Source organism: Peromyscus eremicus, chromosome 12 (genome assembly GCF_949786415.1).
Source record: "Peromyscus eremicus chromosome 12, PerEre_H2_v1, whole genome shotgun sequence".
NCBI lineage: Eukaryota > Metazoa > Chordata > Mammalia > Rodentia > Cricetidae > Peromyscus > Peromyscus eremicus.
In genome coordinates, this window is record NC_081428.1 from 79,458,516 (window position 1) to 79,475,841 (window position 17,326).

The 17,326-nt window shown below is 47.2% G+C and overlaps 1 protein-coding gene across 1 annotated transcript; it reads left to right on the forward strand.

The window, feature by feature from the left end:
* The first annotated feature begins 1,426 nt into the window (after positions 1-1,426).
* Positions 1,427-11,992, forward strand: Psmd2 (proteasome 26S subunit ubiquitin receptor, non-ATPase 2). Its single transcript, XM_059277261.1, has 21 exons — positions 1,427-1,609; positions 2,007-2,063; positions 2,364-2,528; positions 3,119-3,240; positions 3,386-3,610; positions 3,881-4,039; positions 4,189-4,333; positions 4,679-4,739; positions 5,105-5,251; positions 5,397-5,503; positions 6,188-6,315; positions 6,554-6,641; positions 7,975-8,137; positions 8,254-8,355; positions 8,533-8,678; positions 8,925-9,008; positions 10,371-10,539; positions 10,620-10,714; positions 10,845-10,971; positions 11,372-11,490; positions 11,652-11,992. Exons 1-21 carry the CDS (start codon positions 1,475-1,477, stop codon positions 11,832-11,834), a joined length of 2,727 nt encoding a protein of 908 aa, XP_059133244.1. The 5' UTR covers positions 1,427-1,474; the 3' UTR covers positions 11,835-11,992.
* The last annotated feature ends 5,334 nt before the right edge of the window (positions 11,993-17,326 follow it).

A 17,326-nucleotide genomic window follows, 5' to 3' on the forward strand; every position in this document is an offset into this window, starting at 1 on the left:
AAGAGCAACAGCGATAGCTTACACTGTTTTAGGAGTCTCCTGGACTCCCCAGACCAACAACCCTAAAGAAGGTTTCCCATGCCCGGCACTGTGAGTTTTGTTAGACAGTCTATGGCATTTGGGGGGAGGATTATCACCCCAAGTGGTGTAACTGTTAGACACTTTTTTAAAAGTTTCGACAGGGTCTCACTGTGTAGTTCCTGGCTGGTTTATAACTCACTATGAAAACCAGGCTGGCCTTGAACACAAAGAGATCCGTCTGCCTTTGCCTCCTAATTTAATCCCAAATTAATAATGTCTTCTACCAGTTCCACGTCATTGAGCATCAATGCCAATCTTCATCTGGACTCATCAGCTGTTTGATAAACTGTTTTATGGCACAACATCCAATTCCTCTCCAACGTACTGATTGCTATGTGACTGACTGATTTCATCTCTATCTGTATTGTGTGTGTGTGTGTGTGTGTGTGTGTGTGTGCAGAGCGCGCACACGCGTACATGTATGTGTGTGTGTATTCTGAGATCTGTGATAGAAGTCATAGAAACAGAAACTGGTAGAAATTCCTTACAGAGAACTAAAGCAAGCGTGAAAATGTATGGAGATCCTAAAGACAGAACAGTAGAGCAGCTTCTGTCCAGTTTCTGTCGAAAGGCTGGAGAAGTCGTTGGCAGTGGAAATGGATGGTTACACCCAGAATCCAGCACTGAGTGCAAAAGTGATAGGTTTTAAAAATGAGCGGTAGCTGGGGTGGTGGCTCATGCCTGTAATCCCAGCACTCCCGAGGCAGAGGCTGGACCGTGAGGTTTAAAGTCATTCTCTGCTTCAGCGAGCTTGAGGCTAGCCTGTACTAATAAGTAAGCATCAGGTAGTATCACTAATTCTCACGGGGGGAACGTTTTGCGGTTACTATTCCACATTGGTTGAGGCTAGACGTAATTACACTGCCGTCACACAGATCTCAGTCAAGAGTCTTGCCCGTTTGTCGCAGCACGCATCCAGCTCTGGCGAAGGCACCGGAGAGGAGAGCTAGGCATCTAGACTGAGCCCTCTTTTTTTTTTTTTTTTTTTTTTAATTTTTATTTTGCAATACAATTCAGTTCTACATATCAGCCACAGATCCCCTTGTTCTCCCCCCTCCCGCCCCCCTCACCTTCCCCCCAGCCCGCCCCCCATTCCAATCTCCTCCAGGGCAAAGCCTTCCCCACAGACTGAGATCAACCTGGTGGACTCAGTCCCTTGGCTCAGCATGGGAGGAGGAGACTGAGCCCTCTTAACAGCCAGAGACACCGTAAAGCCAGCCGCACTAGTCAGTCGCCGCGCCGGAGGCCAAAACTGTAACTCCCCGCCTGCCTCGGGGGGCGGGACCCGGCTTCCGCAGGGCGCTTCCGGTCTGGAGGACGCCGCGCGAGGCCGTCTGGGAAAAGGGGCGGTGCGAGCAGGTGCGCGCGCAGCGGGCCGGCAGTGGTGGCCGAGATGGAGGAGGGTGGACGAGACAAGACGCCTGTGCAGTCCCAACAGCCCTCGGCGACGGCCCCCGCGGGCGCCGACGAGAAGTCGAGCGGCAAGGAGCGGCGGGATGCCGGGGACAAAGACAAAGAGCAGGAGCTGGTGAGGCGCAGCCTCGGGAGCCCGGGGAGGAGGCCTTGGGCTGAGTCACGGCTGGCTTGAAGGCCGCGGGCCCGGCTCCCTACGGCCCACCACACCCGGGAGGCACGCAGTGGGGAGACCTTGCCTTTATGCCCCCCCTCATTACGCACTGCCACCTCCCGCGGCCCGCACCACCGTTTCGTGGGTCGTCGACATAATTTTCTAGCCCGGCTTCCATGCAGAGCCTGCCTGGCTGGACTGCCTTTCCAGCAAGGCTGCTTCTCACCCCACTTCCATTTCCTGCCCGTCTGGTCCCTCCTGAGGATACACTTGCCCTTTCCACCTGTCCCCGGGTGAATGGGAGGAGAATGTGGTTGGGGTTCCTTCGTTTAATGAATTTCTTCCCCCAACCCTTCAGTCGGAGGAGGACAAACAACTTCAAGATGAACTGGAGATGCTCGTGGAGCGACTTGGGGTGAGTCAGGATTGTTAACCTGACGCGGAGTGTTTTTGGATGTTTCCCACTTGTTTGCTCTATCTCATTTTGAGGCGACAACTGGATATCACATATTAGATATTATGATAATTGGAGGGAAAAGATAACAAAGGATGTTTGAATGAAGTCTTGTGTCTCAGGCAGTTTACAGGAGTTGTGGAATCATGAACTAGGAGCCGGTTATGTGTTTGAGCAAAGTGTTAGTTGATTCTCTCTGGGCTATGATGTGGAGGAGGAATGTGACTCCTTTCGGTCTGAACCCTAACATCCCCTGATCAGGAGAAGGATACATCCCTATACCGACCAGCTCTGGAGGAACTGAGAAGACAGATTCGTTCTTCGACAACCTCCATGACTTCAGTACCCAAGCCTCTCAAATTCCTGCGTCCACACTATGGCAAACTGAAGGAAATTTATGAGAACATGGCTCCTGGGGAGAATAAGGTAATTCAGATATATATGGTGGGGGGCCGTCCAGTTGAAGAGTTCCCCCCCCCCCTTTTTTTTTTCCCTGACGGGTTCTCTGCAGCCATGGCTGTCCTGTAACTCACTCTGTAGACCAGGCTGGCCTCAAACTCAAGAGATCTGCCTGCCTCTGCCTCCAGAGTGCTGGGATTAAAAGCATTCACCACCACCACTCTGCTTATTAAAACCTTTCAATAATTTACTATTACCATTAGAATTTATGCTGGTTATGTGGGTACTTCTAATCCCAGCCACTCAGCATCTCTTGAAGTCAAACTAGGCGATGTAATAAGAACCACCATCTCCATCAACTTAAGCCCAGGAGCCTTTTTCTTTCTCCGACTCCACATTGCTTGTCGCCATCAGTTAGGCTGGCGTCAGAGGGAGCTGGCAACACCAACTTTAGGTTTTCTGTGAGGCCTAGCTTACATCCATGAAAATTTTCAGTGCAGAAACTAGTATGCACTGAATTTGGTGAATTTTGGTGACACTGATCTTGATTTTCTAATGTCACATACTGTTTTCCTTGGACTGTTGGGTTTGACCTTAAAAGATTGGTTTCCTTACAGTGTTTTGCTGCTGACATCATATCTGTTTTGGCCATGACCATGAGTGGTGAGCGTGAATGCCTCAAATATCGGCTAGTGGGCTCCCAGGAGGAATTGGCATCATGGGGTCATGAGTATGTCAGGTAAGATATTTTCTTTCTTGGGAATGTGAAGGGACTTGGAAGCGTAATTCTTTTGGCTTGGGAAAATATCGATGTATTGAATTCCCCAGACACTGAATGCCTTGACTCCGGGGACTGCTTCCCTAATGATGGTGTCTGTCCATAGACATCTGGCAGGAGAAGTGGCTAAGGAGTGGCAAGAGCTGGATGACGCCGAGAAAGCCCAGCGGGAACCATTGCTTACCTTGGTGAAGGAGATTGTTCCCTACAATATGGCTCATAATGCAGAGCATGAGGCTTGTGACCTGCTCATGGAGATTGAGCAGGTAGATATGCTGGAGAAGGACATGGATGAGAATGCATACTCAAAGGTCTGCCTCTATCTCACCAGGTAAGTGAGCATGGCTGAGGAGGATGGCAGGCTGCCTTCTTCTGCACTAATCTCATTTTTGCCTCTTCTCCCAGAGGGTCATAGGGTCACCTTAGGCTGTAGTTACTTGTTGACGCCATGAATTTCTTGAGGACAGAAACTGTGTCTCCTTAGCTATCTTGGAACGTAGTGCACTGCCTTGTACATAGTAGGCATTTAGTATATATTCGGGTAAAGGAATTAAATAAGTTAAGTGCACTTTCTGAATTTCTGCTCCTCTTGCCTTTGCAGTTGTGTGAATTACGTACCAGAGCCTGAGAACTCTGCCCTACTGCGCTGTGCCTTGGGTGTGTTCCGAAAGTTTAGCCGCTTCCCTGAAGCTCTGAGATTGGCGTTGATGCTCAATGACATGGAACTGGTAGAAGACATTTTCACCTCCTGCAAGGATGTGTATGTAGAGAAGTTGGTAAAGGAAGAGATAAGTTTGTGCATGAGTATTGTGTGGAAATCAGAGACTTGACAGTTTGTGGTCCGAGCGTGGGATGCTTCTCTGTCCCGTAGTAGGTGAAAATGAGGAGGTGTGGTGGCTTTCCCCGCAGGGTGGTACAGAAGCAGATGGCGTTCATGTTGGGTCGGCATGGGGTGTTCCTGGAGCTGAGTGAAGATGTGGAGGAGTATGAAGACCTCACAGAAATCATGTCCAATGTACAACTCAACAGCAACTTCTTGGCCTTAGCTCGGGAGGTGAGATTCTCTGCTCTTGCCCTAAAGCTTTTTGTTAAAATTCTACCTGTCGCCGGGCGGTGGTGGCGCACGCCTTTAATCCCAGCACTCGGGAGGCAGAGCCAGGCGGATCTCTGTGAGTTCGAGGCCAGCCTGGGCTACCAAGTGAGTCCCAGGAAAGGCACAAAGCTACACAGAGAAACCCTGTCTCGAAAAACAAAAAAAAAAAAAAAAATTCTACCTGTCATGCTACCTCCTTCCCACTTTCACTAGACTCCTGGTTAAAGTTGCTGTTCAGTTGGGTAGCAGAAGGGATAGCTGGGGGAGTACTGGGGAGGCAGTTGTGACCCTCTGGCTTCTCTTTAGCTGGACATCATGGAGCCCAAGGTGCCTGATGACATCTACAAAACCCACCTGGAGAATAACCGTGAGTAGCTCTGTGTGGGGATTGGAGGGACTATTAATTGTTCTGTGATAGAGAACTTCAGATTCCCATGAACTTTGTGTCCACATCACTGTTGGAGACATAGACTAAGGGACTAACTTAAAATCAGAGACTGAAGCTGGGTAGTGGTGGCAAATGCCTTTGATCCCAGCACTCAGGAGGCAGAGGCAGGCAGATCTCTGAGTTCAAGGCCAGCCTGTTCTACAGAGCAAGTTCCAGAACAGCCAAGGCTACTCAGAGAAACCCTGTCTCAAAACAACAACAACAACAGAAGTCAGGGACTGTCTACCAGGCATTGTTCCTGTCAGGTCCTATGCTAAACTGCCTCTCCTTTCTCCCCTGTACAGGGTTTGGTGGCAGTGGCTCTCAGGTGGATTCTGCCCGAATGAACCTGGCCTCCTCTTTTGTGAATGGTTTTGTGAATGCAGCCTTTGGTCAAGACAAGCTGCTGACTGATGATGGCAACAAATGGCTTTACAAGAACAAGGACCACGGTATGATTTTCTCTTTGTCATAAGGTCAGATGTCACCTGACAGTCAGGTGTTACCTGAGAAGGATCCACAGTTAGTTTCCAAGGGACCCCTTTAAAAGTTTCTTTGGACAGGCCCTTCTAAAGCTGATAGTCTTCCTTGTCACAGGGATGTTAAGTGCTGCTGCGTCCCTTGGCATGATTCTGCTGTGGGATGTGGACGGTGGCCTCACCCAGATTGACAAGTATCTGTACTCCTCTGAGGACTATATCAAGGTTAGTCTGGTCAAAGCTTATTCACTGGGGACTTTTTCTTCTCATGTTCTAGTGCTTCCTTTTTAAAGACAGTATTTTAGCTGGGTGGTGGTGGTGGTGCATGCTTTTAATCCTGGTACTCGGGAACTTGCTCTGTAGACCAGAAGCAGACAGATCTTTGTGAGTTCGAGGCCAGTCTGTTCTACAGAGTGGGTTCCAGGACAGCCAGGGCTACACAGAGAAACCCTGTCTCTCTAAAAACCAAAAAAAAAAAAAAAAAAAAAAAAGTAGTTGGGGCCTTGCTTATAGTTTTAGAGGGTCAGTCCATGACCATCATTGTGGGGAGCATGGCAGCAGGCAGGTGGGAATGGTGCTGGAGCAGTAGTTAAGAACTTAGGTCTTCTCTGCAAGTTGGAGGCAAAGAGAGATGCTGGGCCTGTCTTGGGTTTTTGAAACCTCAAAGCCCACCCTCAGTGGCACACCTCCTCCATGAAGGCCACACCTCCTAGTCCTGCCCAGAACAATTCGACCAACTAGGGACCATGCATTCAAACGTTGAGCCTATGGGGATTGTGCTCAATTCAAACCACCACCTAGGCAGGCCCAGTTTTTCACTCCAGGTAATGCAGGTGTCACAGAGGCCATGTTGCACACTTTGTTGTTAAGAGGGCGACCGCTGAAGTAAAGTCTGTTTGCTCTTTGCAGTCAGGAGCTCTCCTTGCCTGTGGTATCGTGAACTCTGGGGTCCGGAATGAGTGTGACCCTGCCCTGGCACTGCTTTCAGACTATGTTCTCCATAACAGCAATACCATGAGACTTGGCTCCATCTTTGGGTAAGGTTTCTTGCGGCTCTTTCCTTGTTTATTTACTTATTTTTAAGTTCTTAGGTTTCTGAGACAACTTGCTTCTCTGTTAGTTCTCAGCTTAAATGCTAGAGAAGATATTGCCAAAGACTGCCATGTGCCGTTGAGTATCTAGCTCTTGGTGAATGTGTTGGTGACCAGTTCTATTTTTGTTCTTTTTGCTGTGTCCCTGAGTATATGTTGGGGACTTTATCTGCTGACTTTGTAGGTTAGGCTTGGCCTATGCTGGCTCCAATCGGGAAGATGTTCTAACACTGCTGCTACCTGTGATGGGAGATTCCAAGTCCAGCATGGAGGTGAGTCATTTCCTGGTGGAAAAGGTAGGGGAGGTGTGTTGGGGTTGGGGGACACCTCAGTAAAATCTCTTAGAACTGCAATTTCAAGCTGTGTGTGATGGCTCATGTCTGTTATCTCAGTACTTGGGGGATTGAGGCAGGAAATTTTCCGTGAGTTCCAGGCCAGCCTGGGCTACAGAATAAAATTGTGTATCAAGCACCCTGTTACTCTTACCTCACTCCCCACCCCCCAGAAAGGGGAGAAAAGCAGACTGGAATGTAAAGCCCTGATAAAGCTTGGTGTTGTGTTGTATCGTATTGAGCTCCAGCCTCTGAAACCCCAGTCAAACCACTTAGTCTATAAGGAGGAGAAACTTGATGAAGTTAAGGGGTGATGGCTGCGCTGGCCAGCTTTCTGTCACTATAACAAAGCAACACATCATGGTGACAAACACATGGTGGAACCAAGCTGTTCACTTTAGCAGCAGCCAAGGAAGCAAAGAGAGGAAGGAGCCAGGGTCCTTTCCCGCTCCCCATTTCTCCCCCTTCCCCCACTGTCCCCTTCAAGGGAATCCCCTAATGATTCAAAGGCTTCCTAATGAGCCACACCCCTTAGTTTCCACCACTTCCCAAGATCCTCCAAGAGTGCCAACCCCTTATATTTGTAAGCAGTCCAGGCCTTCTTGCATGTGGTTTGGGGCCATTCTAGATGTAAGCCGCAGCAGTGATTCTCACATCTAGTCATTAGCTAACCTTAAATTTTCTTGCTTAAACAGTCATTTTAGTGATAAATATTGTATGATTGCCAAAAGCAGAGATTTTAGAGTAAAATGATCCCAATCTTTGGATCTTCCAAGCAGAAGCTATAAGGACTAAGTGTGTAGGGTATGCAAAACTAAGGCTGTTAGGGTTGCAGTTGAGCCTGGTGATTGCATGGTGGAAGGAGAGAACTGACTTGTAAATCGTCCTCTGACCTCCACACATGTACTGTGTGTACTCGGATGCTAAATAAGTAAATGCAATAAAACAAGAGTATGCAAATGGGTTGGCACAATGTCTGACATATGTAAGAATTCACTGATCTTACAGACATCAATTACCCAGTGTGGTTAGGGAGAATAACTTACAGTGGACCAGAAGAAGTAGGTTTTGAATAAAGACACATAAGCAAGCATTTTAATATCTTACTGTGGTTGGGTATGGTGGTATACACCTTGAATCCAGCATACACTGGCAAAGACAGGGAGATCTCTGGGTTTCCAGGCTATCCTAGTCTACATAGTGAGACCCTGTCTCAAACAAAGAAAAGAAAAGGAAACTTTACTGTGTATAATGCTGATTTTCTTATTTCTAGGTAGCAGGTGTGACAGCTCTAGCTTGTGGAATGATAGCAGTGGGGTCCTGCAATGGAGATGTCACTTCCACCATCCTTCAGACCATCATGGAGAAATCTGAGACTGAGCTCAAGGACACCTATGCTCGTTGGCTTCCTCTTGGCCTGGGCCTCAATCACTTGGGTGAGAGGATGTTTATTTTATCAAAGAGCTGACAGTAATTAAACACAATTGGAGGGTCTATGCATCAGACTGAGCTGGATACAAGCCAGTGTCCTTGGACCCTTTGATTCCTGTAGGGAAGGGTGAAGCTATCGAGGCGATCCTGGCTGCACTGGAGGTTGTGTCGGAACCATTCCGCAGTTTTGCCAACACTCTGGTGGATGTATGTGCCTATGCAGGTCTGTGCCTCAGTCTCCCAGCAGCTCCACTTCTCTCTTGTCCTTTTCTTCTCAGGCTGTTTCCCCTTTGTCTGTCTGTCTGTCTGCTCCTTAGATCACTTAAGGCCTCTTGTGTTTACAGAGAACGCTTTTTCTTGCTGTCCTCTCATTTTTCTCTTCCTTCACTGCCCCCTGAAGGCTCTGGGAATGTGCTGAAGGTGCAGCAGCTCCTCCACATCTGCAGTGAGCACTTTGACTCCAAGGACAAGGAGGAGGACAAGGACAAGAAGGAAAAGAAGGACAAGGACAAGAAGGAAGCTCCTGCTGACATGGGAGCACATCAGGTGTGGGGCCGGCAGGCACTCTGAGAAAAGATAAGTGTGGATAGGAGAGGTGGAGCAGAGTTAGCTTTGTTTTGCCCTCTGCTTCTTCCCCTAGGTACTGCCACGTGACAGAATGGCAGAACTACTGAGTTTTGTCCATGAAGAGGAAGGTGTCCCTACAGGATAGCTCTTCCTTCCACAGGTCAAGTTGGATGACTTGGTTTTTGTTCCTGGAATTTACTGGTTCTTGTGCCTCTGGCATTGCAGGGAGTAGCTGTCCTGGGGATTGCACTTATTGCTATGGGGGAAGAGATCGGTGCAGAGATGGCACTGCGAACCTTTGGTCACTTGGTGAGTAGCACAGAGTAGACTAGAATATGCATGTGTGCATGTGTCTGTGTCTTACTGGGGATTAAACCCAGGGCATACATGGGTGTGATTTACCGCCACACTGCACCTTAGCCCTGGCTAATTCTAGTTTTGGTGGTCTAGAGTTCCTTGGTGGAGAAGCAAGTCCCCTTTGACCCATTATCCTTTTCCTATAATTGAACTTGATTTTCCACACATACACATGTGTAAATGCCAACAGGTGCCTAGACCTTGTCTGAGACAGGGTATCTGTCCTAGTCAGTGTTCTGTTGCTGTGAAGAGACACCACGGCCATGGCAACTTTTACAGAGCAAGATATTTACACATTACAATTGGTTGGGTCTTGCTTACAGTTCATAGGTTTAGTGCATTGTCAGCATGGTGGGAAGAATGGTGGCATGCAGGCAGACATGGTGCTAACGCAGTGATTCTCAGTACCCTCCAGGCTGCAACCCTTTAATACAGTTCCTCATGTTATGGTGATCCCAACTATAAAAAAATTACTTCATTTTTTTCATTCGTTACTTTTGTCGCTACTTTATAACAAATTTTGTGTACTGTTATGAATTGTAATGTGTAAATATCTGTTTTACGATGGTCTTAGGTGACGCCATGAAAGGGTCATTCAACCCCAAAGGACTTGCAACCCACAGGTTGAGAACCGCTTAGAGATTAGCCGGGAGTTCTACATCTGGATCCCTAGGCAGCAGGCAGAGAGACACTAGGCCTGGCTTGGGCTTTTGAAACTCCAAAGCCCACCCCCAATGACACATTTCCTCCAACAAGGCCACACCTCCTAATCTGTTGAGTAGCACCACTCCATAATGACCAAGCACTCAAATATATGAGCCTCTGGGGGCCATTTCTTTTTTTTTTTTTTTCTTTTTTTTTTTTTTTTTTGGTTTTTCGAGACAGGGTTTCTCTGTGTAGCTTTGCGCCTTTCCTGGAACTCACTTGGTAGCCCAGGCTGGCCTCGAACTCACAGAGATCCGCCTGGCTCTGCCTCCCGAGTGCTGGGATTAAAGGCGTGCGCCACCACCGCCCGGCTTGTGGGGGCCATTTCTATTCAAACTACCACATTCTCTTAACATTTTTCCTCTGAGTACACCAGGCTAGCTGGTCCAAGAGCTTCCAGAGATTCTCTGTCTGTGCTGCTTTATTTTCTCATAGGAGCATTGGGACTGCAGATGTCCGCACTGCTAGTCTGATGTTTTTTGTTTTGTTTTGGTTTTAGGCGTTTAAACTCAGGTCCTCACGCAGGCAGTTTAACCCATGGAACTGTCTCAGCCCTGAACTAGTCTCCCTCTTCTCCCACGCTGTCATTTTGTTTCTTTTTATCGCCAGCTGAGGTATGGGGAACCGACCCTCCGGAGGGCTGTACCCTTAGCACTGGCACTGATCTCAGTTTCAAATCCGAGACTCAACATCCTGGATACTCTAAGCAAATTCTCTCATGATGCTGATCCGGAAGTTTCCTATAACTCCATTTTTGCCATGGGCATGGTGGGCAGTGGTGAGTACTGGAAAAATCTTGAACAGACTAGAAGATTTAAGGTTCTTTTTGTAAGTTTTTATAATGTTTCTTATTTCTAGGTACCAATAATGCTCGTCTGGCTGCTATGTTGCGCCAGTTAGCCCAGTATCATGCCAAGGACCCCAATAACCTCTTCATGGTGCGCTTGGCACAGGTAAAGAATAGGAGTCTTCTTTTTCTAGGGTGGTAGCAGCTGTACCTGTGGTGATGCAGGAGGGCCTGGGAAGAAGGAACATGTCTTCTCAGCTATGACTCCTCACTGAACACTTCTATGTGTTTTGCAGGGCCTGACACATTTAGGGAAGGGCACATTGACCCTCTGCCCCTACCACAGTGATCGGCAGCTCATGAGTCAAGTAGCTGTGGCTGGTCTGCTCACTGTGCTTGTTTCCTTCTTGGATGTCCGAAACAGTGAGTTCCTGTTGGAAACTAGGCATGGTGCACGTGTGCCTTGTGTCTGTCCCTTACAGGGCCACCTTAGTAGTCAGGATCAAGATCCCAAGTTAGCTCTGTTTTTCTAGGTTCATTGGGCTTGTGGGAGGCCTCATGAGACCTTAACTTCTCACACTTTTGATCTGGCCCAAAAGATTTCAAGGCGAATCTACTCCTTAGTAACTAGGAAACGTGATTTTCATGGTTAGGGATGTGAGCAAAGAAGGGTAGAAGCATCTTGGGTTAGTGGTGGGGTGTATAAGGAACAAAGTTTGGTCTTAGTAGGTTAGTGGGTTAGGGCTGGGATAGATTCCTAAAGTTCAGGCCAGGCTTGCTGCAGTGTCTACAACTCTTTGTTCTTTGTACTGCTTTCTCTCAGTCATTCTAGGCAAATCCCACTATGTGCTCTATGGGCTGGTGGCTGCCATGCAGCCCCGAATGCTGGTCACATTTGATGAGGAGCTGCGACCATTGCCAGTTTCTGTCCGTGTGGGTCAGGTGAGGTATTGGGTAGAAAAAGGGGGGCTCGGTGTACCGTAGAAGTTGGACAGCGTATATATAATCCTTTCTGACATACTGGTGTGGACGGTGAGGGGGTTGGGGATATTGCTTCTCTCCCTTTCCTGGAAACCCTTTACTTCAATTTTCTCATCCCACAGGCAGTGGATGTGGTGGGCCAGGCTGGGAAGCCTAAAACCATCACAGGGTTCCAGACACACACAACTCCAGTGTTGTTGGCCCATGGGGAACGGGCAGAGTTGGCCACTGAGGAGTTTCTTCCCGTTACCCCCATTCTGGAAGGTTTTGTTATCCTCCGGAAGAACCCCAACTATGACCTTTAAGTGGCCACTAGAGACCCTGGGCTGCAGATGATGTTTTTGCAGGGTCATGCTGCCTGCCATGGGTGGATACTGTTCCAGATCTTTGGGGGATTGTTACCTCTTGTTGTTTTGTTACTGTAAGTGAGATAACTTTGTTGAATAAAGACCTTTATCCCCAAGGTCCCTGTCTATTTACTGGGTGTCATGGCCTGGGGTTAGACTGGAGAGTGGAAAGGACCTGAGAAAGCATTGTTCAGAGTAACACTGAGCCTAAAAGAGACTAAGCTCATTACTCCCTTAGAAGTTGGTAGATTTGATGGAATGTTATTTTGTTTTCTATGTAGACAACATTTGCTTCAAACTCAAGGGAGCAGCCTGCCTCTGCACCCAGGTGCTGTCTTTTAGTATCTTGAGTCTGGCCTTGAAGTCTTGATACTTCTGCCTTCCCGCTGAGGCTGCTAAGATTACAGACGGTGCGTCACTACACCCAGCTTTAAAGACTCTTGTAGAAGACTCTTCTGTACAGTTTTTGTGTGTAAACTCTTAGAGCCAGCCTTCAAAGGACTCTGGATTTTGTGCACTCCTCCCTTCAAGTCCATCTTTTCTGACTTTGGGCTAAAGATGCCCAAGAGTGCACAGTCCCACTCTTTTCTGTCTTGATTTGTGTGTATTCTGTGATGCACCCTGTGTTCCTCTTAGGAGGCTCCTGTCCTGCGTGAGTGATCTGGTCATGATAGCATCTCTGGGCTATTGGAGAAATTAGAGAGCTTGACTTTGACTGGCCACATGGAATCACAGGAAAGAGGAGCAGCCTCTTCCTGGGAAAGTAGTCACTACTGATGGGCAGCACTCATTCTGGGTGTGGCTGGTACAAGTATAATCCGCTACTCTGGGGCCTAGTCTCTGTGGATATATGTGTCTGGCAGTGAGAGTAGCATGTGGTCCTACCAAATAATCATAGGTAATGTTTGTAAGCGTTGCAACTCAGATGGAAAGGTATCCTGGCAGCTCTTACCTTGAATTAATCTCTGAATAGTAGCTGGTACTAAATAGGTGCTGTAATGTTGGGAGAATAACTGTTTGTGTTTTGGAGACCACCAATTTCAGAGGTGAGTACAGACCTATATTTTCCCAAGGGGTTGATAACTTGCTCACTGTCACATTGAGAGGTAGAGACAAGGATTGGGATCTGAAATACATCTCATGCCTTAGTTACTATGGTAATATGTCTCTGGGATTTGAGACTTCGGGCCCCCTTGGTTTTCAAAACAAACCCCACCTTTTTTTTTTAAACCCCACCATTTTTATTTTTCCTTTTTGATTTTTTTGAGGCAAGAGTCTCTCTATAACCCTGTCCTGGAACTCTTTATGTAGACCACACTGGCCTCAGACTCTCAGAGGTCATCTGCCTGTCTCTTGAGTGCTGAGATTAAAGGTGTGCACCACCACAGTTGGCTTGATTTTTTATTTTATGTGTAGGGGTGTTGTGCTCAGACATGTGTGAAGTGGCTACAGAGGGCATCAGATCTCCCGGGACTAGAGTTACAGATGGTTATGAGCTGCCATGTGGGTACTGGGAATCAAACCCTGGTCCTCTGGAAGAGTAGCCAGTGCTTTCCACCACTGAGCCAGTGCCCCCATAACTCAGGATCTTAGCTGGAGAAGCAACAGTAACTTTAGGTCTCCACAATCATCTTGCTCTCATTGACAGCTGTGTGAAGGTTTAACCTTGGCTGTCAGCAAGCCTGCTGTTGTGCCCGTTCAATGTGACTGCTGACTGAAGGGCGGTTATTGCCTGAGAGTGATACAATTGCCTTACCTGGTTTCTAGATGTAGTGACAGTAAGGTAAATTCGGACACTTAGACAGAGCCTGGCCGATCTCTGTGAGTTCCAGACCAGCCTGGTTTGCATATTGAGACCTTGTCTTCCAAAAAAAAAAAGTTTAATGTGGGCTAGTGGTGTTACCTAGTTGGTGGTAGAGTGCTTGCCTTTCATGCATAGAACTCTAGGTTTAATCTCCAGCATTGCATAAATTGGGTGAGGTGGTGCATAGAAGCAGTCATCCTTGGCTTGAGACCAGCCTGAGCTACATGAGACCCTGTCTCAAAAAAAACAAAACCAGGGGGCTGGAGAGATGGCTCAGAGGTTAAGAGCCTGACTGCTCTTCCAGAGGTCCTGAGTTCAATTCCCAGCAACCACATGGTGGCTCAACAACCATCTGTAATGAGATCTAGTGCCCTCTTCTGACCTGCAGGCATACATGCAGGCAGAATACTGTATACATGATAAATAATAAATCTTTAAAAAAAAAAAAGCGGGGCCAGCAAGGTGGTTCAGTGGGTGAAGACACCTGCACCAAACCTGATGACCTGAACTTGATGTGTCTGCACTTGCCTACATGGTGGAAAGAGAACCAACTATTAGCAGTTTGCTGCTGACTGGCACATGCAACCTCCCCACTCCTACACACACACACACACACACACACACACACACACACACACACATAAAATGTAATTAAAAAAAGCATAAAACAAATGTAAACCAGGTGTGCTGGCTCACATCTGTAATCACAGGACTCAAAGCTGAGGCATAAGGATTTCCAAGGTTTCAAGGCCAGTCTGGTCTACAGAGTAAAATCTTGTCCAACAGCCTCACTGGATTACGTAATGAAAAGTCACGTGAAAGCAACTGTGGTGTGTTTGTGTTGTGATCAGTATTGTACTGGAATGTGAGCAGAGGTACTTGGTACCACTGAGATGGCCCAAGGCCAGAGCCAGGTGCTATAGACCTGTAACCCCAGCTACTTGTGAGTCTGATAGAAGGTTCACTGCTGGCCTGGGCTACATAATGAGTTTTAAAACTACCCTGGACAACATAGTGAGGCCTTGTCTCAAAAAACAAAAAGAGAACTGGGGATATAGCTTAATGGAGTGTTTGCCTTTGAATGCATAAGGCCCTAGTTCCAGTGCCCAATAATGCCTCCTCCACCCCCACCCCCCAAAAAAAGAAGGTGTGAAAGTACCTGGATCAGGCAGGAGAGTCTGAGGTCAGGAGAAACATGGGCATACAGAGGTATGACAGTAAGATGTGGCTTGGAGTAGCAGAGGCAAACAGGACAGTGTATTGTTTCCAGAGACCATGCTTAATTTCGCTTGGCTAAGTATATAGAGTCCAGGGAAATGTGGAGGAAATTAAGCTAGAAATTCAGGCTCAGGTCGGGTGATGGCACACGCCTTTGCCTTTAGTCCTAGCACTTGGGAGACAGAGGCAGGCAGATCTCTGAGCTCAAGGCCACCCTGGCCTACAGAGTGAGTTCCAGAACAGCCAGAGCTATATAGAGAAACCCTGTCTCAAAAAGCAAAACAACAACAAAAAAGAAAGAAGGAAAGAAATACTGGTTCAGGCCAGGTTTAAAAGCTGAGTTTTGCTAAGAGCTCTTCCTGAGGACTTTGAATGAGAGTAGGTGAGAGGATGTGTCTGGATGAAGCTCTGGGTGTCAGAGCCAGTTGATAAGGAATAGGACATGCAGCCAGAGCTGGAGCAGTAGAAGTGGGAGGGGAAGGGGAGAAGGAAGTTTGGTGGGCTCTAAAAATTTTAGTTCTACTAAGTCAGTTCTAGGGCTTGAACTCAGGTTTCCAGATTTGCATGGGTAAGTATACACAGCCATGTCACCAGCCTGGTTATGTTTTCAGATAAGATCAGTAGGCCTTGATTTTTGTTAAAGGTTTATTTTATTTTTGTGTGTATGAGTTTTTTTGTTTGTTTTGTTTTGTTTTCAAGACAGGGTTTCTCTGTGTAGTTTTTGGTGCCTGTCCTGGATCTCGCTCTGTAGACCAGGCTGGCCTTGAACTCACAGAGATCTACCTGGCTCTGCCTCCCGAGTGCTGGGATTAAAGGCGTGTGCCACTACCGCCTGGTGCATGTGAGTGTTTTGCCTGCATGTCTATATGTACACTATGTGTGTGCCTGGTACCTGCTTAAGTCAGAAGAGGAGTTTGGATTCCCTGGAACTAGGATGAAGTATTCAAATATATGAGCCTATGGGGGACCATTCTCATTTCAAGCCACTACAGTGAACAACTAAGTATTTGGGGGTGAAGTTGGAGTCTCCATTGATAAGGGACCAATGACGTTCATTCTGGGCATATATCTGGGGGGGATGTTAGGATATGAATATTTTTTACATAGTACCTTGTTCAAAGGAGTTCAAGTTAGTTTCTGGTTAGTAATGGGCTGAGAGAGTCATCAGGTATACAGTAATAGTTTTATTTGTTGTTTTTACATCCCAACCAAAGTTTCCCCTCCCTCCTCTCCCCCAGTTCCTCTCCTCTTCTAATCCTAATCTCCTCCTCATACAGTAATTGTGTAGTGATATTTATTTGTGGTTTAATAAAGCTTGCCCAGAGATCAGGGGGTAAAGGCTAGCCATTTTTATTTTTTTAAGATTTATTTATTTTAGTATACAGCATGTATGGCTGCAGGTCAGAAGAGGGCACCAGATCTCATTACAGATGGTTGTGAGCCACCATGTGGTTGCTGGGAATTGAACTCAGGACCTCTGGAAGAGCAGTCAGTGCTCTTAACCTCTGAGCCAGCTCTCCAGCCCCAAGGCTAGTCATTTAAAGTAAACAAATAAGTCAGCACACTTATCAGGCAGGGTCTCTGTTCCAGGCCACACTAGGGAACAGAGCCAAACGTGGTGGCACATGCCTTTAATCTCAGCACTTGGGAGGCAGAGCCAGGCGGATCTCTGTGGGCTAAGAGTGAGTTCCAGGAAAGGCACCAAAGCTACACAGAGAAACCCTGTCTCGAATAAACAAAAAAGAACAAACAAAAAAAAAAAAAGAAGAAGAAAGAAAAAGCCAGCAGAAAAGGGAGCCCTATGTGACAGCAGTCACTGAACACAAGTGAAAAGTCACAAAACACTCCACATTTTCACCCTGTTTCTTTCCATTAAGTGTATATTTTGCTTTTATTTCTTAAAAGCTGTTGTTGAGTAGGGTGGTGGTGGCGCAAGCCTTTAATCCCAGCACTCAGGAGGCAGAGCCAGGCAGATCTCTGTAAGGCCAGCCTGGTGTACAAAGCGAGATCCAGGACAGGCACCAAAACTACAGAGAAACCCTGTCTCAAAAAACCAAAAAAAAAAAAAAAAAAAAAAGTGTGTACCACCATAGCTTAGATTGCAGGATTTTTTTGTTTTGTTTTTTTTTCCCAAGAGACAAGGTTTCTCTGTGTAGCCCTGGCTATCCTGAAACTTGTACTGTAGACCAGATTGGCCTTGAACGCACAGAGATCCACCTGCCTCTGCCTCCCAAATGCTGAGATTAAAGGTGTGTGCCACCACACCCAGCAAAAAAACAATCTTGAAAAAAAAAAATATGGTTAAAAGCTCAAACTTGAGCTAGGCTGGTTTCAAACCTTCCCTTTTTGTTTTTTGTTTGTTTTTTGAGACAGGGTTTCTCTGTATCCCTGGCTGTCCTGGAACTCACTCTGTAGACCAGGCTGGCTT

Coding starts and splice junctions, on each gene's coding strand:
- Psmd2 (XM_059277261.1), top strand. CDS start 1,475: ATGGAGGAGGGTGGACGAGACAAGACGCCTGTGCAGTCCCAACAGCCC. Junction 4,740..5,104: donor AACCCACCTGGAGAATAACC/GTGAGTAGCTCT, acceptor TCCCCTGTACAG/GGTTTGGTGGCAGTGGCTCT. Junction 10,972..11,371: donor CTTCTTGGATGTCCGAAACA/GTGAGTTCCTGT, acceptor GCTTTCTCTCAG/TCATTCTAGGCAAATCCCAC.